General features: G+C 42.4%; 2 protein-coding genes and 1 long non-coding RNA gene across 3 annotated transcripts; 2 read left to right on the top strand and 1 right to left on the bottom strand.

The window, feature by feature from the left end:
* Positions 1 to 76: 76 nt before the first annotated feature.
* On the bottom strand, positions 77 to 6847 carry LOC109477583 (RING finger protein 121-like). The gene is made up of 9 exons (XM_019778912.1): positions 6782 to 6847; positions 6140 to 6183; positions 5535 to 5676; positions 4829 to 4983; positions 4316 to 4423; positions 2791 to 2911; positions 2222 to 2355; positions 1576 to 1677; positions 77 to 1101 (listed from the first exon to the last, which is right to left on the bottom strand). Exons 1-9 carry the CDS (start codon positions 6812 to 6814, stop codon positions 981 to 983), a joined length of 960 nt encoding a protein of 319 aa, XP_019634471.1. The 5' UTR covers positions 6815 to 6847; the 3' UTR covers positions 77 to 980.
* Positions 6848 to 10904: 4057 nt separating this feature from the next.
* On the top strand, positions 10905 to 12164 carry LOC109477471. Its single transcript, XM_019778754.1, has one exon. The coding sequence runs from the start codon at positions 10905 to 10907 to the stop codon at positions 12162 to 12164; it is 1260 nt and encodes a 419-aa protein (XP_019634313.1).
* Positions 12165 to 19269: 7105 nt separating this feature from the next.
* Positions 19270 to 19779, top strand: LOC109477650. Its single transcript, XR_002140685.1, has 3 exons — positions 19270 to 19364; positions 19474 to 19584; positions 19690 to 19779. It is a non-coding gene; the product is annotated as an uncharacterized LOC109477650 (long non-coding RNA).

Genomic DNA, 19779 nt, shown 5'->3' with positions numbered 1-19779 from the left:
TATAATAATTATTGAAAGGCATTGTGTGTTGTCAAGTGTTTAGATAGTAGAGAAGTGTATGTTGAACAACACTGACTTGAAATGAAGAATAAGCATTTATTACATTATAATCATGCTTGTATATACTGTACAAATTTTTTCTGTCCTTGCAGGTGATCTATTCTTGTGTGATTGTTCTTCCATATCTGAGTAAATAAAGATGCTTTCTGTCACGTCTTACACAAGTTGGCTGGTCTGTTTCCAAAAGTTTGCCAAAAATAGTTTTAGAAGTGTCTTCATGTGACTTGAAATAAAAGATTTGAAAAAGATATAGGAGGTATTGTACATGAAAAGTCCATAAATGTAGGACCCTTTTCAGCAATAACAAACAACAGTTGTTCACAGCTTTCTGGTCAGAAAAGTTCTAACAGATTGGTACGCTCGCTAGCCTGTGTTACACAAGCTCTCGGCCAGAGGTTAATGACCCCCACAACTTCGGGGTGGCCGGCCGCCAGGAGCGCGATTAGTAGTACGCTAGCGTTTGGAAAAGAATTATGTGGCCTGAAACAGTATAGGGAAGACTAATGCCAATCATTGCACAAAATTCCCATACAAAAACATTAACTGTAACAGTACCTTAACTGAAGAAGGATTTCCCAGCATTTGTTACAAGCCTGCCCTACAATAAAATAAAAACAAACTCTGGAGGTACTGTGTAAAGCCAACTGGTAAGAATTAACTGGTTACTTAAAGAACACCATCTGACCTTGAGGGCAAAACAAGCAATATTTGGTACCTAATTAAATAAGAAGATTAAATACATCAGATAACGTTTCATGTAGTTCATGTGCTACTAAGGCACAGAGACTTGTAGGAACAGGTTCTATATCAGAAAGAGTAGTTTACAAATGTTTTGAATCGCCCCAAACCTACACGTTTCAGACCCACCTGACAAAAGTTGGCATTTATTTTTCTGTTCTAACTACTGACTAAACCCTGCATCATTCTAAACCAAGCACAAAGTTGATGCCTTGGACGATGCCTATGATGACCGGCTGCCAGGCCACCAGGTAACGTAGCCAGTCCAATAGCTGCCCGTAGAGTACATGTGGACGTTCCCAGCTGATGGCATGGTCAAGAAATCATACTGTAGTTCTTAAATTTTTTCACAACACATTTTTGTTCACTGTTTTCCCTGTTATCACTGATGTACCGTTAACTTGTCACAGTTATCAAATCTTTTGTCCCCCTCCCTGCACTTTCTGCCACTGAAGTTTCCATGAACATATCCAAATACAGTATGCATATCACAGTGTATTGTCTGACAGAAAGATACCTATTCCATAGAGGGAGGGGACCACTTCTAACTTCTTACACTATCCAAATATTACAGTATTAGTATTACAGAAACAGCTTTCCACCAACTGCAAAATTATGGAACTTTTGACAAGTGTTTTCCTCATAAATACAACCCACAAGACATCAAAACCAATGTTCACTGCCATCTAGCATAGTCACTTTTATCTCCAGACAGAAGTGGTCTTTAGGCCTTGCATTGAACAAACTCGATAAAAAAAGCAGCTGTAGAAAGGATACGGGTTGCAGAACATCCTCTTCAGGTCCACCTTCTCCTTGCAGTAGGGACAGGTCTGTTTCTTTCCCACAATGCACCAGCCCCGGATGCAGAATTCGTGAAATCTGATACTTGGGTTAAGGAGATGTCACAAGAAGGAAAAGGAACAAAAATCCAGCTGCGTTACAGGTTAACGAAGGATGATACAGATAATATTGGAGTTCCGTTTTTCATAACCAGTAAATCCTCACCTGCTTACATTTTGATGTCTGTCACACATCTTCCTCAAAGCTTCATGCTGTTTGGGATTGTGTTCTTGCTGCAAAAGCGCCACCTACATGTACATTGGCCACATATATGATATAGCAGCAAGAAGCTGAGTACTCTGAAATGAGAGGTGAAATTGTGCAAGTTTTTTTTGTTATGTCAATCTGTATCGTGTGATATTGTATAGTTTGTTGATCATCCTTTAATTGTATACCAAGCATTGCCTGAAAAAAAAGGTTGTTATGTACCTGAGTGTTACTGCTGGTGAAATGAATAAACTGAAACTCCAGCCAGAAACTCTGGGGAAGATAATCAGGTGAGAGACATTATTCATTTTTGAAAAAGAAAACTCCAATATCCCAAGTTCTACCAACTTAAATGAGGTTATTTCCAAAAGGATACAGATGGTCACAGCCTAATCTGTATGTCTTTTCGATGATGCCATCATCCTCCTCGTGTATGATAATCTTCTGTCCGCACACCGCGCAAACATTGGGCTCCAGGTGACGTGTCGGCATTCCTGTGGTGGAGTAGTACTGTAGGGCACAACATCACTATTAGACCTTGAATTGGAAAATCTACGCTCATGCTTTACTTAGTTTTTTCCTTAACATGATTTACCAAGCTGTGAAGTTTTTGTACTTCCAAATTTCAATGAAATCTGTGCAAAATTGATTCCCAAGTTCCTTGGACACTTCAAGGTGAAAATGTAGCAGACATTATAAAAGAAGAGGGCAGAGAGAAAAACCTGAATTTAAGACTTTTGAAGGCTATTTACTCCATAATACATCGAGTGCATCAAGGAATCAACTGGGTCTTCAAAGTTTGTTTTCGTTTTGTTTTGCTTGTTAAGCTACTTTCTAACCTAAAATCCGTTTAATTCAATTGGCAAAATTAAAATTAATTCTTAATTCTAAAAAATGTAAAAAAAAAAACATTTAAAAATGTTTGGTATATTGTTGAAATCTCACCCCTATTGTGGCAGCGATCTTGTCAGCGCAGATTTCAGCAAAGTCCCTCCCCAGAACTCCATAGTACAGTCCGTAGAATATTGTCACCACTCCAAAATCCATGGCAGTTTCAGGTTTGATCCTGCAGACAGTAAAGATAAGAAAATGTCAATTACTAAATATACCCTTTGTGATAATACAATCACTGACACAAGGTTTACCGGTAATTCACAGAAATTTCACACGTTTTAAACACAGTTGAACACAGGTTACAGGCATCCGATGCAATTTCAGGGTGGCAAAACCAAAAAAGATGAGGAAATATGTCATCTTGACACACATGAAGTAACACAAAAATAAGCTATAAGAGGAGTCCCTTTATTATACTTTTGGTGCCACCAATAATTAGCTAGAAACAGGCTACAATACAAAACATTCCATCAGTACAGTGGCCGACAAGTACAAAATTTTACACCGCAACTTTTGGTGTTTTACACCGCAACTTTTGGTGTTTTACACTGCAACTTTGGGTGTTTTACACTGCAACTTTGTCTGTGTTTTTTACACTGCAACTTTTGCTGTGTTTTACACTGCAACTTTTGGTGTTTTACACTGCAACTTTTGCTGTGTTTTATACTGCAACTTTTGCTGTGTGGAAAACTTCACCCCTCCCCTTTTATAATGGCCGTTCCCCCTGTCAGGTCAAAGGTGACAAAGATGGCATCCGTTTAAGTCACAAGCTGACGTCTAGGGACATTAAAATGAAGAAAAACGATGTCCATACCCAATAATAATGAACTAACCTGCAGAAAATTTATGTCATTGCTGTTGATGTCTGGAGCTGGATATCTGACGTCCTTGATAAATTTGTTGTGACGCATGGCAGCAAAAAGCAACATAATTTGTAATCACTGGACCTGGTCGAAACATTTTTAAATTTATCCCGATCTATAGGCCAAAGCTAGAAAAACCTTTAGAAAAAAACTAACGTCACAACGTAGCCAAGCTTTTCCTCTAAAAAACTTATGCACGAAAAGGATAACTCAGTCGACGTAGTTTGCATGCCATCGTTGTCACCTTTGACCTGACAGGGGGACCGTCCATTATAAAAGGGGAGGGGTGTAAGTTTTCCACACAGCAAAAGTTGCAGTGTAAAACACAGCAAAAGTTGCAGTGTAAAACACCAAAAGTTGCAGTGTAAAACACAGCAAAAGTTGCAGTGTAAAACACCAAAAGTTGCAGTGTAAAACACCAAAAGTTGCAGTGTAAAACACCAAAAGTTGCAGTGTAAAACACCAAAAGTTGCGGTGTAAAACACCAAAAGTTGCGGTGTAAAATTTTGTTCTTGTCGGCCACGGTACATCAGCAATATCGCATTTTTGCCTCCAGATATCAGTATGCTATGGGATAGGGTTGATTCAACTAATACTACCGGTACCGGTACAAAAAAAAGTGACCTGAACATTGACTTTGAAAATCCAGTTGTAATACCCTGATATCACATGTAAAGATATTTGTAAACAGGTTAAGCATATGGTTCACTTACATGAAGATAAGGTTGACACCCAGAAAAGTGAACATGACAGCAAAATACCCCAGCAGTCCCAGACCATAGCTGACTTTGTACAGGAGGTAGAACCATTTGTACACCAGTCTGCACAGGAAAAATACATACATAATGTCATATATATATATACAAATTTACATGTGGATTTTTATTTACTGCATTGACTGTTACCACCTACATGTATGAAGTATAAAAGAATAATGGCAATGGTTTCTGAACAGTTTTTGCATGATCTATACACCGTACTCCTTTAATCCTAAGTGGTACAGATAAAACTTGTTGGTGCAGGCAATTTCAATGTTACCTGGATCAGTGTAGGTACACAAAATGTATGCAGAAAAAAGTACTAGTATTTCGAGCCCTGCACCTTGATACTAGCCAATTGCTGCCCATCCCTGTGTCAAGGACCCCTGCAGCAGTACAATAAAATACTATACTTCAATTATGCCATACAATAAAAAATGGTCAGTACAATTTTCTTTCTTCCTGTACCTTGGTGTGTTTCCAGAAAGCGGTCTCCTCGTGGCCTTGTAGATGATGAAGCCGGTGACAGCAGAAAAGATGACCCAGGTAGAGAAGAAGCGCCACCATAGCAGCTTCAGGGTGAAGTACAGGGGGATGGTCCACAGGCCAAACAATGTTACAGCCTGGCAGTACAACAGAAACATGCTACATGACACATCAAGCAACATTGATAAGATACACAAAGGAACTGTTGCTCATTAGCAACTGGATAGATTCTGAAAACTCAGATGTTTTGATTTCCTAATGTGTATCTCATTACCTTAAGATGTCTAACCTTCATCAATGTCACAATGTAAGTGACAGCTGCAGGATATGAACATAAAATGTATTTTACTTTGTATATGCTTTCATTATGAAGCTAAACTTAACAGGCTTTTTGAAACAGTTACCAGACGTTCTCCCTAAGCTTTCACTATCTAGATGACTTCCAAGCCCCAAACACAATATTTTCACAAAAAGATCACAAAACCCACTTATTCATTAGTCCCTGCCTCCAAAGAAGAAGCGAAGCCCCCTCAGTAATGTGTGTAGAAACATCTATAGACTAGACACCTTATACCTTTTAACATTATTATACATGTATCTGAGTTTTTCTGGCAATTAGCCCTCGTGCATGAGTTTGTTAGTTAATTTGAATAAATAGATAGATAAGATCATTCCATGGCACACTCACGTTGTAAGACCTGGCATGTCTCTGTTTCCACTGTACCAGTAGTATCTGTGCCACCAGCAGCACGGCGATCAGGATCAGAACCATCTCCGCGTGCATCGCCTCATGGCCACGGTGCTTCTCATGGAGACGCTGGTGCTCAATCCTGGTGGAGAGGTGGACTCGTAGTTAGCATTACTGACTCAGAATCAAAAGCAACTCCCCTGGCCAGTTATAATTTCCTTTTCAGGCCGATTTTCTACAATTTATTCAGCCTACAAAGGAGTCTGGTGGAGACTAGTTCATACCCCTGGCAGGCTCCAGTGGTTAGCCCTTGGGGATAGGCACTTGACCGGACTCAGAATACCATTTTTTCCTAACATGGCCTGCATGGGGGTCATGACAATGCTCCACACTAACTTTTGAGAGCTGGCTACATATTACACTGAATTCAGGAAACCTCTTGATTACGCTTTACGATAAATTCCAAGTGGCTACAACGCATTATGTAGAATTAAAACGACAAATACACTCTACGCAAAATGTGCCGACTAGCTGCTTAGTTTTGTCCATTGTTTGGATCATTACATAATGTAGATACAAAGCTTGTCACAGAGACTTGCTCTTACCTCCATCTTTCCTCATCAGACAAGTGGGACAGATCCTCCAGTTTCTGAAAAAGGTGTTAGGTCTTGATGAATTATGATACATCATAATCAGGCCTGATCATAATTTTATGCAGTAATTCATTATCATACAGTAATTATTCCAAACCAATCGTGAAGAACAACGTGTTGTGAAATGCAGTATGATGATAGTAGCCTTGGTGCTAAACTGTTTCCAGTGCCTACACAGGCCAGTTCCTCGGCTCCAGGGCCAACATGCCCCCAAGGAAATAATTTATACCACTGCCACCTTGGTCAGATCCTGATCCACACTGGCTAACTCTGGTCCTAGCGTGCTTCGGGTCTGGCATCCAGGCTAGATGATAAAGCCTTTATATTCTAGCAATCTCATCATGACAGTGACCCGAGGCAGCATAACAAGATACCCCAAACCTCATGTACACCATGTAACGTACCAGTGCGTTTGGTTGTAACCTATGATTTTGCCCGAAATATGGACAACGTAATTGGGTTTTGGGAGGCAATTCGGCACCGATGTAACCCCATTTTACTACAATGGACACGTTTAGAGATGCCTCCTCTGTTTGCACTGTACAATTTTGACGACTATTCAAAGAAACTGAGGAAAATTACAGGGAAACTAACCGGATCTGCATCCACAGCTACCGGGTCCGCCATCTTTGATGAGGTGTACAGGTCACCGGAGGTCAATGACCCACCGACGATTTCTGCCTACTTGGAGTGGACCATCATTGGTCCAGAAAGAGGTTTTTCCTGTTGGAAATTTCTGTCAAAGATTCATCTTTTTGATAGAAAAAATTGATAGAATTTAATTGCTCATATTTTCCTCAAATAACTTTCAATCTCTTAGCATTTTCTATTCCCTCCTGGAAGATACCGTAGCCAACATCTTCAAGCGGATGTTCAGGAAGATCATGTTTTGTCAACCACTGTTTTCTGATACAACCATGAAAGATCTGATTCAGACATAACGGTCAACCGTCCACATACAGGCAGACAGAACTTTATCAGAGGTTAAACTTTAGTATAACCCCACTTTGCAATTGTGTGTGTAGTACAAATTTAACGATGGGTGTGAATACAATAAAATCTTGGAAATGTATTTGGACCTGTTCTTTTACTTGTGTTACTATCTATACTTTTACTAGAATAGGTTTGGCTGAAGCCATCTAAAGCATATCCGCCCCAGAAATGAAACATTCCTCAATCGGCATTATGTGATTGGTCTATGTTTCTTCAGTTGATTATACTTTTCTTCACAAGACTCGCCGCATAAAAGGAATTCGCTTACGCTGACCTAATATATTCTCAGTTTCTACATTTGAATATTATAAAGACTTTCATTTGTGGGTACACACAGAAACGTACAAAAAACAGTGTGTGAGCCGCGCCTACAACTAGAGGGCTGTTGGGAAACGAAGACCAGTCACACGACTTCTCGACAGTTCACTTCTGAAAAAAGGAGCAAAGTGTGTAGAAGGTAAGTCATTTGTCATCAAACAATTATGTACCACATGACTCGTGGGCTCTTTTTAAGTACTTGCGTGTGGAAGTTGTAACATATTCTTCTGATGATTGTTTTATGGTCGGTACGTCTAGGAATAATGAATAAAAGACCTTTATTGTACGTTTGTGCTCTTACGAGCTAAGTAGAGGTGATATATAAAACAGAGGTAAAACTTACGGTAGCTTACTAAAACTATGCATACTAAGGTGAACTACTATTTACAGGTTCAAATTCTCGCCTCTTGAGGCAGTTGTACGGTATGAACACTAGTGAGTGGAGCTAATGGTACATGGTTTGTCTAGTTTCATAAGGAAAACGATTTTTTTTTCTGTTCTATCTAAACTTCTGGAGCTGGGAAACGTACCTTGTATACAAGTATGGAGGGCATCCCTCTCATTTCTACATAGTGAAATGGAATAGTGACCACAAGTACATAACTGTCGTGATAGAATAAACTAAAGCTCCATGTGAGTAAATAAATTGGCGTCGATCGCAGCTAGTTTTTGGGACGACAAGATCCCGTATTTAAAACCTCTTATACCGAGTCATTCCGGGACGAAACATGTATCTAATGCGGATTAATCTGCAATTTCACAAGCTTGTTCACAACCTAAGGGGCGCTCAGTTCTACTTTCACAAAAAAAGTACTAGCATGATTATACTAGTTGCTGATGGGGAAACGCATGAAAGGAGTTTCTAGCCCACCTAACCCAACACCTAGCCCGGATGCCAGACTCTTCTCAGGGGCAACTTCCACAGGCCAGCCCCGGTTAGACACTGACAAGTAGGTCAGGCTGTAATTGAGGGGTTTGTGGTGATATTTTCCTTTGGATACGTTGGCCCTGAAGGCTAGGCTAGCCTGTATACTGTCCATGGCAACAATCTGGCAAAAGCAACCTCATGAATATATTGGACTCGAGTGTACTGACTTATAAGAGCCATCTACATTTAGGTAGCTTTGTGATGCAAACTTCTTATAGATATATACTTTGTAATGTTTTATCCGATAAAAGTGAATGCACAATGATTTCAAGGTTTCTGAGGTTTTAGTTTCAGCCATATTTGCCCCAAAATGATACAATTAAGCTGTACAGGTAGCTTGGGAATATTTATGAGCACATTTCTTTCACTAAATCCCCTGTCACACATTCAGAACCTTCCCCCGACCACCAGGCGACTAAAGTTGGCTGAAGCTCGGGAGTAGTCTGATCAGATGAAGGACATACCTTCCTTTCTATACGAATCGAATCAAATGTAATTAAATTGGAGTCAAATTTGACTCCGCACTCGAATGTTTTAATCATTTTAAACATTTGGTAGCTGGTAGCTTTTACGTATACACGAGGGATAATTTTGAAATGTAGTCTACTAGAATTTCATAAAATGATGAAACACTATACGAATTAGAAATACATTTTTGTAATTGGTGTGAAATATCGTGCATTGACTCGCAAATGTTGGTTTACTTCGATATTTCCACTGTAACAGCAATAAGGACAAAATAGAATATGTTATTCAAATAAAACCAAGAGAATTTGAAGCTAACATGTTGCCTGCATATGTATTTTTTCAGGCCCACAGACACCTACTGCCAGCCGGCCGATATCACACTGAAGAGCTCAGCCCATCACCAAGACTCATCGGCCGAAAGGAAACATAGACGGTGCAGACATGTTGTTTTCTAAGTTTATTTCTTACTATCCGATGACTGCTAGGAAGACAAACCTTGCTATGATAGTTTTCCTGGCTCTGATAGCTGCCTGTGTAGCTTTCGAAAGCCTGTGCTTCCCCCAATGCAGGGAAGCCGTCTGGTTAGAGTGTAAGCAAAGGTATGTCTCTGTGCGCCCAAGTGCCGCCAAGTGCATCTTATGCAATGGGTTAGGTGCCACTGAGAGTCAAAATCTGACGTCAGCTGTGGCCTGCCTGCGCGGCACCCCTATGGCTCTTGCCATCAAAGGCTACCCATTCTGTGTCCTCTCGGCCAGCCAACTGGCACGTCTGGATCAATCAATTGTTGACTCTCTAACCCTGCAGCATGGTCAGATCACAGATATAGAACAGAGTGCCATGACAGGCTTCAGTTTACTCACGACTTTGGACCTGAGCTTCAACAAGCTGGTACACGTCAAACAGGTCTGGTTCAGCGGTTTGACGAGGCTTCGCAGACTGATCATGTCTAATAACCAAATTGTTAAGATCGATCCAGGCAGCTTTGTGGACCTGACCGGCCTTAATAGTCTTCATCTTGATAACAACATGCTAAAAGACACTGATCTTGACTGGTTGACTGTGAAAAGTTACCTGCGTTACCTGTACCTAGATTCGAACCGTATTGAGAGGGTTCCTGACGAGGCGTTACAGGGTTTGAAATGTCTCTGGGGTCTGTACATGGCGGGGAATCCTTTAGCTTGTCTACACAGGGAAACCTTTTCGGAAATGGAGTATCAGCCTAAGATCCTTATGGGAAATGACAAACTGGTAAAAGCACATGGTGTAGATGCACATCCAGTGCCGTGGAGCCTTGATGCTCGCAGCGGCCGCGGTTATTTACAAAGTCAGAAGGTGGAGCCGGAGATAATACTGCTCGAGGTTCCCAATGCCCTCTTCTGTCTGGTACATGAGTCTATCAGCAACAAGCTGTCGTTTGGTTGGCTGTTTGATGCATCCATGTCTGTCCCTAGAAGTAGTGGGGCAAGGTCGTGTACTCATAAGTACAATAAATCTCTGAGAAAAATCACCACACGACCGCCTCTTGTTGTCGTTGCTACTAGCGGACGTCTGGGCAGCTCTGACCAGTGTAGACAGGTATGGCAACAGAATCGAGGCGTTTCCGTCACTTTGAAGAGTGGCTCAAGCTTTGATGCAGTTTCCATGGGCGGAAAAGAAAATGGCCTTCCCAATGTGAGTGTTGCTATGATGTTTCACAACAGCGATTTTACTGGCAGCGACGTCTCAGAAACTGGGGAAAATCAATATAACACAACATATGCTACTGAAGACGTCCTGAATGTGACTTGCATTCGCCTCACAACGCGTCACACATATCAATCGTATTTCAGCGCCTCCCGACCCCAAACGAAACAGAAAACATGCTCGGCAGACGGAGTCGACGTACACCAAACAAGCTCCCCATCATTCCACACAGACAACACAGTAGCCCTCACATCAACACCTACATACCACACAGTAGCCTTCACACCAACGCCGACATACCACACAAAGTCAGCAATGACGTCGACAATGTCGATCCTCCTGACAAAACTCTCCACGACTACATCACATCCTGTCAAAGAGGACTTGCCATCGGTAAATCTGCTCATCCCTGTCCTGGTGCCAACGGTTGCCACCCTTCTGTTTCTGTCACTGGTCGTGGGGCTCCTACTGTTGAAGAGGAGACACGATCAGAACGTGGAGACCAACAACGACCCCAGGGATGCCCACTTCTGGGTAGTCCCGAATGTTTCCACCCCGGGCCTGCTTAGGTCAGGATCCCTCCCCGTTGTTAGCCGTACACGAAGGGAGATCCCACAGGACACAGTCTCCCGATGGTCACTTCCACCTGTACTTGCCTCCATCGAACCGACGTACGCTGAGATCCCCGACCATGTAGCTGCTGCACAGCGGCCCCTGCCTGCTCTGCCGCACACCTACAGTGAGATCCCAGATCACATCGCTGCAGCACAGCGACCTCTCCCTGCCCTCCCACACATCTACAGCAACATCCCACAAAACGCCATCTCGCAGCTTCAACGATCAGCTTCCCTCCCCACACCAACGCGCATAGCGGGCGGAGATGGCACCGCCTCCCGTACTTCATTACCTGCTGCGCTTCCTTCACACGAACCTTCTGGTCGTGATATCACCTATGGTGATCATGATGATGACGATGGGTCCATTCATTTCTACGCCGCTGCTGCAGATCTATCGCTTCCTACACTCGGGTCGAATGTGCAGACCCTACAGGCAAAGCTCTACTTCCCAAGCCCTGGCAGGTACAATGCCGACTGTGTGACCCTCCGAGCTCGAGGTGAGAGACGGCAAGGAGTGTGGAGGCTCAATCGTTTGTACCAACCTGGTAGCCAAGGGGTGAGAACATATGTAAATGCCTCTGTAAGTCGTCCCACAAGGCAAGACATCGTAGCCGTTACATTCCCTAACACCTACTGGCCATGGGAGATCCCAGGGGAGGGAACCTGTAACACACCACGGCGTGCGTCTCTCTCCCTAGTCACACTACCTAACACCTACTGGCCATGGGAGATCCCAGGGGAGGGAACCCCTAACACACCACGGCGTGCGTCCCTCCACACCGTCACTCCACCTAACACCTACTGGCCATGGGAGATCCCAGGGGAGGGAACCCGTAACACACCACGGCGTGCGTCCCTCCCCACCGTCACACCACCTAACACCTACTGGCCATGGGAGATCCCAGGGGAGGGAACCCGTAACACACCACGGCGTGCGTCTCTCTCCCTTGTCACACTACCTAACACCTAATATCAAACTATTAGATACCATTTTCTTCAACTTTTTCCCGTTTTGGCAACGACATATTTTCCTATCTCAAATATATAAAAGGTGCGGTACCGAGTTTACAGGGTCTGAATTAGTAAACCATACTGTGGCCTTCGAATTCGCCCTTTTCACTCCATGGGAGATGTTGATTATAAGGCAGGCAAAAGACAGGTATGCCGACCGGAATTGGGCCAGAACCTCATCAAGATGAAATCAAAGAGCAGGAAAACATTTTCATTAGCAATACAGCTGATTTGTGAATCAGTCTAGCGGCACACAGACTGAGTGGGCAGAAGCGGTTTGTCAGAAATGCTTATTGCAACTACTAGTATGTTATTACATGTATTTTCCAAATGTTGGTTCGATATCGATGATAGCATACAATGATGTGTAAAATATTTCTGTGCGCTTGTGAAGATTATCGTTGACGGATGTGCCATGCATCTTTGCATGCTGTATTACTTTTAGATTGTTGCCACTGTTTTAGTATTTTGTTAGTGCTTGGCATTTCTGTTTTAAACAGATGTAGGAAGTAAAAATAATGCGCCCTCAAGGCATGAACTTGCAAATTTAGGAAGATCTTTTTTGTACAAATGTTTTAATCGAAACTAATCTAGTTAAAAGGTTTTATGGATATTCTTATGAAGATTGTCACTGTAAATGTAGTGTGTAATGTGATAAATATGAAAGGAAAGGAATTTTAGCAGTTTTGAAGACTCATGAATCCATATGTAATTGTACTGAGTGTCAGCTCAACGGTTTTGAGATTTTTGTTGAACATTAATACGTATTGGTTATTTGTATTAGATCCCATGCAGCTTGAGATAATAGTTATGTCTCATATAATTGTAACGCTTTTCGTATTGTAATAGCCAAAGAAATAGCCAACAAGCAGCAGTGTTAGCATTTGCTACTTTTAAGTAAAATATCAAGCTTGTGACATGAATATTATTGCGTAGCTTTGTGTTTCCACATATTCTTTTTGTGTTGATAAATAATAGCTAGAGGCAACGTTGCTGTGCCCACCGCCTGACAGTTTCAGACTGAAGTACCTTTAACCATCACTGGGTGGTTCTTTTTGCCCAATACTCGAGACCAACTCGCTGCTCCTTGACTGTCGTACTTCAACTCGTCACTAGAGGCGCTTCAATACTGACAGTCAAGTTCGCATTCTGTCCGTATATGCAAGCCATTAAGAAAAGTACAAGAGTATACATCAGACATGTCTGACACAGCTTGGTACTGCATTAAAGACAATCGTCAAGAAGGTTATGTTTTCAGAGGCGTTCGTGTGTCTCTGTCTGTCTGTACAGTGTGTATGTGTGTATGTGTCTGTAAACACGATAAACTCGAGAAGGCTTAACTGGATTGTCCTAATATTTAGTAGGTTGGTAGGTCTTGATGAGACCTAGAAATTATTAGATTTTGGCCCCCCTGGTGGCTTTCCTTTGTACTGCAGGGGAACTTCCGGTTTTGATATCTCATGCTGGGGGCACGAAATTTAGATCTTGTGCTGGGGAAGAGGTGACATGAGTTTGGGCCCCATAGTGGCTTGCTCTGGAACTGCAGGAGAGTTAGTTGAAAAATCTTCGAAGGAGGATAACCCAAGAACGGGTTGTCGGATTTGTCGTGATTTTTGGGGTGTAGGTAGAAAAAATGATGATTGACATAATCAGATGACAAGTATGCAAATCAGAAGCTAATTTGCATAATTTTCTATAAATCCGCTTCGTTCGATGATAGGACTATGAAACACATGGGACATGTAATTGAGAACGAGAAAACATCTGAGGATGTAGATTATGTAAATGAGGGCCTAATTTGCATAATTAATGGAAAATTGATACAATTTCAAGGTATAACTGCTGAGAATTTCATATTTGCCACATTTGGGAATTAAGTGAAGGTGAACATCAATGAGCATGATTTATTCAAATCATGACTTCATTTGCATAATTTATGAAGAAGTGCTAGAATAGCCTTTTTTGTTAAGATAAGGCTGTCAGTGGGTGGAGAATATGATCAACTAATCGATGCAAATGAGACTCTTATTTGCGAAATCAATGATTGTATAATTTGTCAACCGGAAGGGTTAACATCATTTAACGAAGGTACGAGGTAGTGCTGTCCAAATGCCTGACTTATCCAGAACTAATCTCCAAGCAGATTCATTCGGAGGGCTACTAGAGAACGATCAAATTGGCCACCCAAGTTACGTATTTTGCCCCCTTGGGTGGCGTGTTGGGTAATGCCCGGCCAATTTCATACTGCGTTGCCAATTTAACACTGTATTGAACTTGAAGCCACCAAAAGATCTGCTACACAAAGCCGTTTTGTTTGTCAGAACAGGCTAACAACCCGATAACCGTGCTTAGTTACACCTGCGTCATTGCTGGATTTATTCATAACAACAGGAACAAAGAGCTTTCCTCTTCTAGGATTTGATTACGATTGGAGCATAGCAGTGAATAATTTCCCTTGATATTGTTTGAAATCTGAAATTGCTTTAGTTGTGTTTCACAGCAGAAACGTAGTAGCTTTTTTTCCTATTTTTTTTCTCTAATTGTTGAATTTTCTCGATTGGTACGTTATTTAGTTGATCTGTTATTTTTCTTTTTATGTGTACTTTCTATCCACACACAAGAAGCCTCCATCCTTGACTATCCGGCCATTATCATACAGCAAGTGGACCAATCAGAAGTCCTCATTTCATATTGGTTATGACGTCATACCTCACAAGAGCACGTCAGCAGGACGTACTGCGCCTGCGCGAAGCCCCGATTTTTCACGGTTTTCGTTGGATTTTTGGTCAATGTTGGTTCAGAATTTTGTCTGTTGCAGACGATAACTTTTTCGATACACAACATTTGGAAAAAAAACAGACGTGATGTTAACTTTATATTCGCGAGTACGACCTTATATTTATTACCTTCGCCAAGAAGGTTATGTTTTCAGAGGCATTCATGTGTGTATCTGTCTGTCTGTAATCTATAACTTGTCAGTCATAAAGATTAACATCATTTGGCGAAGGTATGAGATCGTGGAACTCTAGTATGAGAATGTATATGTGACGTTCTGCCGAAGTGCTCTTCACAATACATCAACGGCGGTTTCGCGCAGGTGCAGGACGTACTGCTGGCGTATCGGTTATACATTTTTTGTGGAAATACAACATAACATTATGACACGCTAGTAATTATAGTATTTCAAGTTGAATACGAAAAAGTACAGTAATAGCTTGTCACAAGAATAGTTGGCAACTGATGTTGGCAGATAGCGTACTGAAGAATAAACCAGTAATTGTTGCTTACCCATGTGGGCCCCTGTCATGTTACAAGGGAACATTTCCATTTTGTTAGTGAGTGAGTGAGTGAGTGAGTGAGTGAGTGAGTGAGTGAGTGAGTGAGTGAGTGAGTGAGTGAGTGGGTGAGTGGGTGAGTGAGTGAGTGAGTGAGTGAGTGAGTGAGTGAGTTTGTGAGTGAGTGAGTGACTGACTGACTGACTGAGTGGCCTTTTTTTAGTGATCCCTTACAGGAAGACCTGCCCAGTCCTATGAAGGATAGGGAGGGCTGACGGAGAGCCATGAACATCCGTGAAACTCTCACAACAAGCTTAAGATGATGATAATATTACTTAGCACTTGTCTCTCCCAGGTAACAAGAATCCAATAGTGGCCACCTGTCATCTGTAATCATTTAATTCACTGCACGTCCCCTGAACAGGCAGTAAGGACAGGTATGACTTCACTTCATACGTAACGAATCTTACATATTTATGTAGTTTCGTAGGTGGCCACTCTGGTGGTCCCTTTCCCACCATTCACGATAGTCTGATGTTAATCACCGGATGAACTTGTACTTGATTGCATTGGTTGTCATGGTAGTAGGAGATTATAGCGCACATTATAAGAAGCTCGCTTCTGAAGTGGCGCAACGTTCTAAATCATCGTGTAAAACGTCCTGAGACAGCGGTCTGAAGAAAAGCGTCTTGAAGCAGAGTCGTGAACTCCACCTGTAAGTATTCAACCGGTGTGCTTCAGTTTTCGACAACTGTCCTTTGCATTTTAAGATGTCATGTTTCACGTATAAAGCTACAGCCATCTGTGCTAGCCTGGGTACCATTCGGATTTTCGCTCCGCAACGCTCGAAAAAATCATGCTTTTTCGAGGCGTTGCGGAGCGAAAATCCGGATGCTACCCAGGCTAATCTGTGCGACTATACTTGATAGAATTATTGTTGATACATTTTCACCCTGCTAAGTTTTACAAGGATTAAAACGCGTCTTTTAAAAGTTTAACACAAGAGAATTGTTCTTACATAGAGCTTCGTTAAAATGAGGGGAGCTAAAATTTTGCGAGCACGTAACCTCAGTATCTCCAAAGTGATCTTACAAGGAACAGAGGCAGGGAAATGGATTAGGGCAGGCAGAGAAAGAAGTGCGATGACAACATTAAGCCTCGGTCACAACCCGCCGTACGTGCATCTGCGTGCTGTCTACGTGCAAAAACGTAGGCAAACGTAGGGGATCCGTAAAGTGGTGAGTACCACCTCCGTACGGAATCCTACTAATTTGGGAGCACGCAGACACGCCGTAGAACTTTAAGTGCATGTAAAACTTTTTCTGCGCGGCAACATTAGGGAGTGGACTGGCCTGGCCCTTGCCAGTACCTATGCCCTGGCACACGCCAGAGACGTTGGAGGGACTCGGGAAATGTGCTCATATCTGCAAAGCGCGCAACCCCGGTCAAGTGACCTTTCAACCAGTTGCTCGGTCTTCCTCGGTAGACTGAGCCGAGTGGAGGAAGACCAGAGTGACTGGTCGAAATCTCTAGGTGGGAACAATTCTCTTGTGTTGGAACACTGAAGTTTTGAAATTGAGCATGTATCTACCAACACTGATAGAGTAAACCGTGTGTCATCGTTTCAGAGAGCCATGGCCAGGTGGCTTCTCACGGTCGTGCTGATGTCGGGAATGGTTGTGAGCCTCAGTGCGCATCATGAGCATGATGCAACATGCAGGGATAAACAGGTACAAAATTCATGATACATGATAAAATAACATTCTTAAAGTGACAGAGTTGGATTCAAACACTATTTACAAAATGTTTCTGGTGAGAGCAGCAGACACGTACATGAGTATGAGTGTGTGTGTGTGTGTGTGTGTGTGTTACAGGTGAGCATTCATGTTCATGTAAAATCCTGATGTATCTAACTGTATGTTATCTTTGTGTTCAGGTGAAGCCCCCACTTCTTCATTCCACAGACATAGGTGGGTGTGCCAGAAACCCATGTCAACAAAGTGTGTTCTGTGTGAACAAAGATGGCGGATACACCTGCATCTGTTCGACTGGATGGACTGGACAGAACTGTGACCAACGTGAGTTCTCTTGTGTAGTGACCATTCTCTTAGCATTGGACATCATAGTATATCATATTACATGAATGTTCGTATCTCTCTTTACTTTTTGTTATACATTTCAATAGCGTGCACGTTTGAGAGAATGTTAGGCTCTGAACCAAGAGGTCCCGAGTTCGAATCCTGCTATATCGCCGATCTTGTGCCTTTGGACACTTCACTCAGGTGGAAATAAGCAACTGAGCTTCTGTTAGGGACTTCCCTTGAATAGGACGTTAAATGGAGGTCCCGCGTTTGGGGAGAGCCACACCCCACGCACGATAAAGGTGTGTGTGTGCGATGGTTGAAATCTAGTCTGGCCGGGGGAGTTGGCCGGCCATCATTATTAAGGGTCCGTGCAAGCAAATTGGACCCTTTATGGCCGGCCAACTCGCATGTGAATGGCCAATTACATTCTTTTTAGGCCAATTTCTACATTCAGCCTGCATCAAGTCTGGTGGAGACTAGTCCAACTCCTACTGTAAGGAGTTGGTGATTTACTTCAACTGATCACCCAGCAGAGGCCTGGCGAACCCTTGTCTCATGTCCGTAGGCCTGGCGTCTTGTATCAGTTAATTACCCCGTAAGGGCGATAACCTTGACCAACACGGTCGACCGATATACGTACACGCACACACACACACACACACACACGCGCGCGCGCACGCACAAACACACACACACGCGCGCGAGCGCGATATATATAATACGATGTTTTGTTCTTTATACCACAGGCTTCAATGGGTGTACCATTAAGCCTTGCCATCATGGAACCTGTAAGATAACAGATGACGGATACAACTGTACCTGCTCACCTGGATGGACTGGACTGAACTGTCATCGAGGTTTGAATTTCTTGTGTAGTAACCATTGTATTACCACGTTATATTATATTACACATACATGAATTTTTATACTTAAAATCCTTCTTTAGTTAGTGTCTCTGTCCTAATAATGAAATTTTACAATTTGTTTTTAATATAGGTGATATTTTTTATCCCACAGACATAGATGAGTGTGCCACAAACCCATGCCCAAATGGACGCTGTGAGAACATAGATGGCGGATACATGTGTATGTGCCATCCTGGATGGACTGGACAGAACTGTCAGCAAGGTTGGTTCTTATTTTTGTGTGTGTGTAAACTATGGCATAATATTTTGTGTCGCATCTATAAATACTTGTTGGAGGCTTTAGATATTTTTTGGTACATATATCCCAATTGCCAACAGTCAGTGTTATTTCTGTAAGCACACAAACAATACATGTCAATGATTGTACCAGAAAAACCATGCCAACATTGTATTTAAAGTCCGTCTTTTTCATGCCATTGATCATGACCTTTTCATCTTCTTGGTTGACTGCCCAACATGATTTCGTCTTAATCATCACACAGACATTAATGAGTGCACTAGTAACCGTCGGCCCTGGCCGCCTTGCCAACATGGAATCTGTGTGAACATAGAGGGTGGATACAAATGTATCACCTGCTCACCTGGATGGACTGGACAGAACTGTCAGCAAGGTGAGTTTGCTGTGTAGTAACCAATCACGTGGTAATGCATATTGTATAAATTTGCATTTTGTACTTAAAATCTTAATTTTTTGCTGCCTCTGTGTCACTTTATAAATGAAATCATTTCTTTTCAATATGGGTGATATTACTTTATCCCGCAGCCATAGATGAGTGCGCCACAAAACCATGCGAACACGGAACCTGTGAGAACAAAGATGGCGGATACAAATGTACCTGCTCACCTGGATGGACTGGACAGAACTGTCAGCAAAGTGAGTTCTGCTGTGTAGTAACACGTGACATAGTTTATGACTTTCTGACTCCTTGAAATTAAAATCATGGGTTTTATATTTGGGTGACATTTCGTTCTTTATCCCACAGAAAGTGACGTGTGTGTGACGACACCTTGCCAAAATGGAACCTGTGTGAACCAAGCTGGTAGGCACAGGTGTAGGTCCACGCCTGGACTGTCTGGAAGAAACTGTCAGCAAGGTACGTTAACCCAATTTAAAAAAATCCATCTCAAACTTTGGCATTATTTAACAGTTACTAATTCAAACCTTGTCACTAGTTACTGATCAAAAGCTCATGTTACAGCCTGGCAATGCCCAAGTGGATGGAGCGAATACAACAACCACTGCTACAAGTACGTGAGAAGCAGAGTCGACTGGTTCACAGCGGACGCAC

The sequence above is a fragment of the Branchiostoma belcheri genome, unplaced genomic scaffold, assembly GCF_001625305.1.
Source record: "Branchiostoma belcheri isolate BF01 breed outbred unplaced genomic scaffold, Haploidv18h27 scaffold40, whole genome shotgun sequence".
Classification (NCBI taxonomy): Eukaryota; Metazoa; Chordata; class Leptocardii; order Amphioxiformes; family Branchiostomatidae; genus Branchiostoma; species Branchiostoma belcheri.
This window is presented reverse-complemented; position numbering and strand designations above follow the sequence as displayed.

Bases quoted from the DNA above. Each gene is read 5' to 3' on its own strand.
- LOC109477471 (XM_019778754.1), top strand. From the start codon at position 10,905: ATGTCGATCCTCCTGACAAAACTCTCCACGACTACATCACATCCTGTC.
- LOC109477583 (XM_019778912.1), bottom strand. From the start codon at position 6,814: ATGGCGGACCCGGTAGCTGTGGATGCAGATCCG. The intron at 4,424-4,828 runs GTACAGGAAGAA...TTTCCTGTGCAG, and splicing joins CTTTCTGGAAACACACCAAG to ACTGGTGTACAAATGGTTCT. The intron at 2,356-2,790 runs GTGAGATTTCAA...TGTGCCCTACAG, and splicing joins AGATCGCTGCCACAATAGGG to TACTACTCCACCACAGGAAT.